Source organism: Heloderma suspectum, chromosome 4, assembly GCF_057233095.1.
Source record: "Heloderma suspectum isolate Gila_16-S chromosome 4, 16-S_ref, whole genome shotgun sequence".
Lineage (NCBI taxonomy): Eukaryota > Metazoa > Chordata > Lepidosauria > Squamata > Helodermatidae > Heloderma > Heloderma suspectum.
The window spans coordinates 81,426,050-81,434,959 of NC_139461.1; the positions used below are offsets into that span (position 1 = coordinate 81,426,050).

Consider the following 8,910-nt stretch of genomic DNA (forward strand, 5'->3'; position numbering starts at 1 on the left):
ACAAACTTTTCTAATGCCAGCAACATTCAGATAAATCAAATTTGAGTCAAGAGTGACATCCAGTGGTGAAATCTGTTGCCAGAACTGAATGCCTGCTTCTTTACATTCGGATCTACTGGGTGCAGCAGTACAGATCAAAACATCATTACATTTCCAAAGACAGTTCTGTGTAGAAACTGAATTTCTGAAGGATATTTAAAATTATATTTTAACTGAAATCCAGAATATCCTTTACGTTAACCTGCTTGCAGAGCAATTAGCACATTTTTCATTCTAATCTACAGGACAATTATTCAGCATTTTAAACTACCACATAGTTAAACTGTGATATTTGTTACCACAAGATTTAGTGATGGCCACCAATTTAGATGGCTTTCAAAGGGGATCAAATTCATGGAGGAGAAGGCTATCAATAGCTACTAGTCATGATAGCTATATGCTGCCTCCAGGATCAGAGACAAAATGCCCAGTTGCTGGGGAACAGAGTGGAAAGACAATTGCCCTCATACCCAGCTTGTGATCTTCCCAGAGGCATCTGGGATTTGGGGCTAGATAGGTCTTTGGTCTGATCCAGCACGGCTCTTACATTCTGTTCTTAAGACTGCAAACCTATTTAAGAATGCAAGAGATTGCAAATATAGCTCCTGATTCTACCTCATCAATTACTGACTACTTAACCTCTAACTGTAGAAAAGCACAGATATAACAGACTTTAAAATCTATGACTTTTACAACATGTACAGAAACTTCAGAATGATGGTTTGGGTTATTCCTCTGAATGAAATGCCCATCACACAGATAGCTGCATTTTTGAAAATGAGTTTTGAAAAGGCATGTATGATGGTCACCAAAGACAGAGAGTCTACCTGGGTGGAGATACATACACCCAAGTATTAAAGACTGGGTTTTAGATGGTAAGGTTGAGAGATACCTAAGAGCTGGACCCCAAATGGATTTTATAACCAATTGATTATGTTGACAATCAGTAAAGAATTAAGCTTGCTTAAGCCCATTGATTTCAGTAGGCTCAGGTATGCCTAATTCTGCATAGGATCAGATTATACATTAAATATACAGGCTCAGCAGCCTGTGTGATTTCAGATTAATGGCTTTCCTCTGAACAAGGCCTTTTGTTTTCTGGGAAACAGTAATTTCCAGGAATTTGTTGTTATGGCATCAATTTCACTTATCTGTCCTTGCTCAGTTAACAAAAACAGACCACCCCAAATTATACATCATACTCTGGAGTTCAGGGTGCTATTATGTTATTCTAAGACAACCTTCCATTCCAAAATATGCCACCTCCCTTTTCCCTTTTGTTGCTACATGGACTCCTCCCTTCATCCCTCCCATTTCCCATCCCAGAATGTAACGTCATTTTTCTTCTTAACTTACAAATAATGGCAGAAATAAAATCCCTGACTGCTTGTATGCATCCTTAGAATGTGTCCCTTTAAATGGATGTTGGGATAATATTGTTTTAACTCAGCCTTCCCCAACCTGGTACCCTCCAGATGTTTTGGACTTCAACTCCCATCCGTCTCATCCAGCATGGCAAATGATCAGGAATGCCGGGAGCTGTAGTCCAAAACATCTGAAGGGCACCAGGTTGGTGAACACTGCTTTAGCTTGCCTTAACACTTCACTTATTTTGAGGAATGTATACCTCTTACCTAATTTCCTACCCAGACACTAAGTTTGTCCTGCCTACTACCTTTTGTAAAACATGAATCAGAAGGACTACTCTTACCAAAACTTACACTTACCAAAACACTCCACAGGCACAGATCTCATTCATTTTGATTAATACTGAAATAGCAGAGAACTCAGAGTTTGATTGCTCCGAAGTACATGTTTATTTACAAAGTATTTTCATTTAAAAAAATTAGTGCAATGCTATAATCTCAAAAGATGTCCCACTGTTGAAGAAGCTGCAACCCCATCCCTACCCACTCTGCAAACCCCAGCATAACTGTCATATTCTCACCTTAGAAAGCTCTAAGATCTGATTCCCTGCTTTCATATTAAAGCAATTGGATTTCATTCTGTATTATACTAATAGAGAATTACAGAAGCTCACTGGGGAATTATACCCAAGCTCTTTAATGTAAGAATTCCAGTTAACAGAATGCTAAGCATCAGAACCAATCACACTTGAAAATTCCAACCAGAAAAGAGAAATGAAACAAGAACATGCTAAGGGGCCCAACTTGATTCCTCCTGTGCAGTGGTCTCTGTACAGGTACCCTGCTGCAAACAGATATACCTATTTCATTGCACTCGTAAAGCCACAAACTGTTCGTCCACATGGAACTGAAATGAAGCCACATCATTAATATCTAGAGTTTTTAAACACCTACCTATTACTTCTTTTAACAGACTTGTTCTCCCAGGGTGGATCAATCACAATTATGCCAAACTTTTTATTATCTAGAAAGAAAGAAAGAAAGAAAGAAAGAAAGAAAGAAAGAAAGAAAGAAGTTTTTCAATACTTACAATAAAGCCTATTTTAAATCTGAAATAAGGCATAAAGTTGCTTCCCAAATTTTAAGCATCCGATTCTCAAATTTTTAAAAAGAAATAGAAATTGGATTTTTTTCCCCCTGCCTTTTAAAGCAGAAATGAAAAAAAGAGTTTTGGGGGTTGTTGTATTTAACTGCCTTTGTAAGTTTATACTGACAACTCTGATTACACAAAAGATAAAGATGGACTTCGAAGTAAACTAAAGTGATTCTGTTTCATGTTCATTCAAACTTATAGGCCGTCATGTCAGTTTCAAATATATCACAAAATGCTTCTTGATTAAAAGAGGAGGGTTCTGTTCAACTACAGACCTCCTCCTCATCATGTTTCTTGGTCAACCAACCATAAAACAAAATAAAACTTATACACCTTCAATCAAATCACAAGTAATTTGGTTCACATTAGAATTCTAGAATTCCATTAGAATTCTAGTATTAATAACAATATTTTTTAAAAAACCTCCAACCCTTAACATCGCACTAAATTTAGATCCGCCCAAACAAAAGGCACTATTCATGTATTAGCTTGCCATTTTCCCAATATCCCACATTATGTAAAGCAATGGGCATGAGTGAGACTTGTGAAGTCGGGCAACTGTCACACATGAGGGTTGGAATAAGAGTTTATAAAAAGCTATGTAATTATGCTTAAATTAAACTATTCAAGCTGAATCTCTTTAAATCCCTCCCCTTGCAAAATCTACACAAATATGTACTGTCAATATATTAATGGATCACTGAACCGCAAGTAGATAATTTTAATAGGAAATGTACTTACAGTCCAAAAGTGGCTGCATAAAAGAAATATCAGATAAAAGAAAAGCACTTTTGGGAGGAAACAAGTATTTCTGTCCCATTAATGTTATTATCTTTGCATAGACTGTGGTATTTTCTGTAACACAGGATACTTGAACTTGTTCTGAAATGGAGGCTTCCTCTTTCATCATATATTTAGCTCTTTGCCCTCTTTCATTCACAGGAAGAAATGATTTTGCCATCTCACATAATTCAGCCAAACCACAATCAATGTGTCCTGTAACAGGAGTCTTGCCACAAAACTGTTTTGTAGAATTAGGCTGGAGGAAACCAGTTCTGAGCCCCACCTGGACTAAATTCCTGGTACCCTCCAAAATCTTGCCACTGATCTGTACAACAACAAAAGACAGACAGGAAAAAGATCTCAAGTAGGCTTCTCATCACAGAGTGAATTAAAATTCTACACAGATATATTCACGAATGTGTGAATCTGCAACTTGTGAATAAAATAATCTGAAATATTCACAACCATACAGTAAATCATTCTAAGATAGTTTCAGATTTTAAAAAAAATCAAAACAGGAAAGTGTCATTCTAAAATATGCATATGTATTACCCTGTAAGTAACACTCTCTAGAGGTTTGAGAAAGAGATTATACAGTTTACAAGTAAACACATACAAATTAAAATGAATGAAGCAAAATTCAGATAAAACAACACTAATTCCAATCTAGCTTCAGATTAATGCATTCATACACAAAATGAGAACATTAGAGAACATTGTGGATTGTGGCACAAGGACATGGGAATAGCTGAAAACAGGCTGGATGCCTCTTGTGTATCGGACAGCATCATTTCCAAATTGACTTCCAAAATTCCCCCTCCTGCATTTTTTTTCCAGAACTGATTTGTAGCAATTTTTTGGTAATAAAATGTAACTGCAGCTCCAGCCTGGCTTTTTAGAGTTCCCATGCCTTTAAATGAAATGCTTGCACTTTGCAGGTTCAGCCAGTTTGCAGGTTCTATTGGTTTTATTGCTTGCTACTGATCCCAGCTGGGGAATTGGTGAGTTATTTCCCCTGAATATCCTCTCTATGAATTGACCCATGGCAGTTTCTTTTCCTAGGGGATGGGAAGTGTCCAATAATAAAAATTACAGATATCGTCAATTACTTCTGAAAGTAATGAAATAATGCTATTTATTGTTGAACTTAGAAGCAATATACTTTAATTTGAAGATCCCAAGAATAATGTTTCAGAATTCATGCTCTCATGTGAGCAATTTATACATTAAGCATCTCTTAACATAGTGAGATTTGAAATAAATCTAATAGAGAGCAATCCTATGCCCCCTAGACTGCATCTGGGGGACACAGGATATTTCAGTTTCCTGGCTCCAACCTCAGAGCCAGGAAACCATGCTCCCCCGCTCACTTCCCCACCCCCTCACAGCCAGCACAGAAGGAACTGCACTGGCTGCTGTTACAAGCTTGCAAACATGAGCTCATGGGGTGAAACAGGACACTCCTGGGGGCGGGGGGGAAGAGACTGGGGACGTGGGGCTATGAGGCATCCCCAGCAGCCCCCAACCTCCTTCCCTCCCCAAAGGTTCTGCTAGATGGGCAAGATCGCCCAGCTAGCTAAAATGCCCTACTTTGGATACTCATATACCTCCAAGTCTGGAGGCTTACAAGAACCCAGGACGCATCCCATAGGATTGCTCCATTAGTGTATCTTCTGCAGTAATGACAGAAATGTGCCTCTGAGGTCACTCAAACAGGTCCACTCACACCAATGCCTTTAGGACTTACCTTTAAATGATATTCTAAAGCATTACGTTCACCATGGTTAAGTTCAGTACTTCTTTTCCGTTTCTGAAGTGCACAACATGCATAAAGGTCAGTAACATGAACAGTAATATTGACTTAAAATATGAACAAACATCTACTATGATTCTTCATACTGAAAAAAATACAGGTGGATCTTGTGATGAATTCACATCCTAAAACCTGACAAAGAGATACAACCAAAGGCTTATTCATATGTTACAGGCTGGGGAGGAGGAGAAAGAGAAGACAAGAGGAGATGTGGAGCTTGGGCTCACGCAACTCTGATTACATAGTGTATCTAGGAGAGCGGACAGTGGAAGCTATCAGAATTTTCTCATTAGGAAATATGTGAACGGGAGAGTTGAGGCTGAAACCTGGAAAGCCTCTGTTTACATTCAAACCATGGGAAAACATTAGAAATAAAAGCATACAACCACACACAAACATTTCTAGTTTCTTTTTTAAAGAAAAAATAGGGGAATTTCCCAATTTTAGGTTTTGTGCAAAAATTATTTTGCCTTTTTTTTTTTGCTTAAGTGTCACTTTTCATTCAAAAATATGGTAGCAGTGGAGAAATGGGGATTTCAGAGGAATAAGGTGGGAAAGTGCCTCACTTTTGTTACCACATAGAGTTTCGTAGTTGTGCTTGACTCCTGCTCAGTGGTAAATTTTGATGTGCAGGTCCTCATCATGACAGTGCCCATAGCCACACCCCCAAAGAAAGTCCAAAAATGCAGGAAGCTGTGTTGATCCATATCAACACACTAGCTCTAGCAGTTTTCATCTCCACCAGGAGTAGTTCTTTTGTAAGGCTAATGGATCTTAACTGGCCATTCAAGACCAAGCCACCCCAAAATGCTTTGCAGCAATACATTGTTGCTGGGAAAGTCATCCCCCACCCACATCTACTGTGAAGATTGTAGCCAAAGGGAACAGGGAATTCTGGTGGGTGTTGTGGCAGATGACATCAATGTCCCTGCTAATCAAAAAGTGTCGGCACTGCGTCCCTGCAAGCCCTGGCTCCACTACACTACTGCTCCTACTGAAAAAGACAGCATGGCCATCTGACCTTCATTTCAGTGGGATTCTTGTAAGAGAAATGCCTACATAGCTGACAGATGAAGTATAGCACATATCCCTCTTGTTTTTGTTCTACACAAGATCCTTCTAGCTAGACAAGATCTCTAACTGGAGCCAATAATGCTTTTTAAATTAAATGAGCACTGAACATAGCCCTGTTACTACCATGTCCCCAAAGAGCTAACACTTTACAGCAGCCATGAAGATAAACATTGTTATAGCACAGAGTCAAATCCTCCAAAATCGTTGCATTTCAACTTCCTTCCGAGATTGTAAGTCAGTGACATCAATGAACCTGCATCGCAGTATGAGTCTAAGGCGTACGTTAATTGTATGTTATGTTTCTCACTAGAACTAATTACTTGGGGTGGCACGGCAGGAATGGGACCAATGTGATTCCTGGGCTCACCCAAGTAATAGAACATAAAGCATGTACTTGTAGGAACTTGTCCTCTATCCTAATACTAAGTTTGCACTTATTTGATTTCACATCTGGTTCAATAAGTGCTGTAAGCATAAAATAAAGCCGCACAACAGTTATTACAAGCACATCTGTAGATGGCTCAAAGCATATGTAAAAGGCCACTGGGCTCCAGTAGTAGTCTGTAACTATTTCACAATAAATTACTGGGACATCTGTTCCTCTTTCTAAAACAATTCTGCACAGAACTCTGTTGCAAGGAGTGGTACTCTGCAGCAACTTCTCTCTGTATACTGTACCTTTTTAACTTTAGCTGTTAAGTATGAGTTGCCACTCCTGGGTCTTTCCTGCTGTTCTGATCCACCATTTTTTAAAGCAACCACAGAGCTGCTTTGCTGGAGTTCTGATTGAAGGTTTGCAGCTATATGGGGCTCAAGCACATAAAAGAACTCTTCCCGAAAAACATACGTCTCCTTCAACATTTGATCTGCTTTTGCAGCTTTGAGCTCAGAAACAGAACCTTTTTTGCAAGAGTTTGCAGTAGCCAGGGCTGCAGCCTCAATAAGATCTGCATCTGAGGATGCAGCAGGAACAGTCTCATCAGAAGAGGCCCAGGCAGAATAGTCATGGGAGTGGCACAGCCGGTAGCCAGACTTGTTTATGAAGGAGAGGTGATCCAGCATCCACCCAGCTGACAGACAACAAACTACAGACATTGTCGGCTTTTCAAGGCATTATTCTTCCGAATGGATAACTGGTGAAAAACCAAATCTCCCTGGAAACAAGAAAAGAAAACCTTAGAGAATTATTGCAGTTTATCATTGTTTTGACCCCAAAATCCCAGCACTTCTACTTATCCAATGCATGGTTACTTGGAAATAAGTCCCACTGTGTCCAATGAGACTTACTCCCTTGTGTGTTTAGGATGGCAGCAAAAGACTGCAGTATGGAATGCTAAATTATTCAGAGACTTTGCTTTTGAATTCTTTTCAAGGTTACAACTAATACAGCTACCCAATGATTTAAAGCAGAAGTAGACATTTCTATGTTCTTAGCATAATCCTATTACTTGGCTTTTCTTATCACATTCACATAAGTCTATTTTAGCCTTCCCCATCCTGGTGCCCCCCAGATGTTTTGGACTTCAACTCTCATCAGCCTCAGCCAGCATGGACAATGCTCAGGAATCCTAGGAGTTACAGTTCAAAATATTTGGAGGATATTATTTATTATATTTCTACACCACCTATTAGCCAAATCTCTCTGGGCAGTACCAGGCTGGGCAAGGTTGGATTATTGGAACCCTATTATCTGAACCTCCGTAATCTAAAGAACTATTCAGATGTTACTTGGCGTTTTACCTCGTGTGAAATTGGACCAGGGCCTCCAGCTCCCACAATGTCTCCCCTACTTCTCTCACCACAGGCAGACAGTAACTATCAAACAGGAACATTCCATACTTAAAAGTGTCACCTTTACCTTGCAAAATATCCATAAGAGACAGAACATGTAATTCTGAGGCCCAGCTTTGCTCACACTGTGGGAAAAATCCCGACAGGTAGGTAATGTCTTTGCCTTCCTACTCTCTTTGTGCTTTGATCATAATTACTCTTATTTAGAAGCAGCTACTACCGAAATGTACAGAATGCATATGCATGTAAATTGTTTAGCACTGGGGTGCTGATAATCATGTGTTTCAGCTATAAAAGCCAATAAGAATACACTTTATTTATCCTGAGCTTATTCTGAACAATTTCAGAAATAGTACTTTAGCATCACCCTTGCATTTGTGGAAAAGAAAAAAAAGGTGTTTTTTTTTATACAGCATATTGTTCACACATTGCAGCAGCAATAATGTGAAAACATAGTCTGTCAATAAAGCCTGAGGGGGTCAGACATTTTGCCACCGATTTTAAAAGGGCCTGAAACATACATGAATTTTTAAATTCAGTTTTAGCGGTAAGCAAATGGTTTCTTTCATGTCAATATTTTGTCATGTGTCAACATCCCATTTCTGTGTTCTGTTTAGTGCCCAATAAAATGCTGATATCGCATGCCAAAACCCCTTATCTCCTCTGTTGTCTTTCATCCTTCCAAACTAAAGATTGCAACAGTAGGCAGGCCCTATTTCCCCTTCCCCACAATGGTTACAAATTGTGAACTTAGAAGGTATTGCTCTGTGAGGCATGATGTACGTAGCATCATTGAATATTTCTCTCACAAGTTTAGTGCAAGGTGATAAGGCTTAAAAACACTCCACATGCAAACAAGAGATAATGCTATTTGTGGATCAGCTACACCA

At 39.1% G+C, this 8,910-nt stretch overlaps 1 protein-coding gene across 7 annotated transcripts in view; it reads right to left on the reverse strand.

Moving 5' to 3' along the window:
* The window catches only part of METTL4 (methyltransferase 4, N6-adenosine), a 35,232-nt gene that overhangs the window by 24,906 nt on the left and 1,416 nt on the right, over positions 1–8,910 (reverse strand). For all 7 annotated transcript variants that reach the window (XR_014790143.1, XM_084849780.1, XM_084849775.1 and 4 more), the window contains exons 2-5: positions 6,908–7,383; positions 5,090–5,152; positions 3,301–3,667; positions 2,361–2,430 (exon numbers count right to left, since the gene is read on the reverse strand). Coding sequence is in view for 6 of the 7 variants with exons in the window: in XM_084849780.1 (XP_084705906.1) it covers positions 2,361–2,430; positions 3,301–3,667; positions 5,090–5,152; positions 6,908–7,324 (917 nt within the window). In the remaining variant the exon portion in view is untranslated. The remainder of the gene's footprint in view (positions 1–2,360; positions 2,431–3,300; positions 3,668–5,089; positions 5,153–6,907; positions 7,384–8,910) is intronic.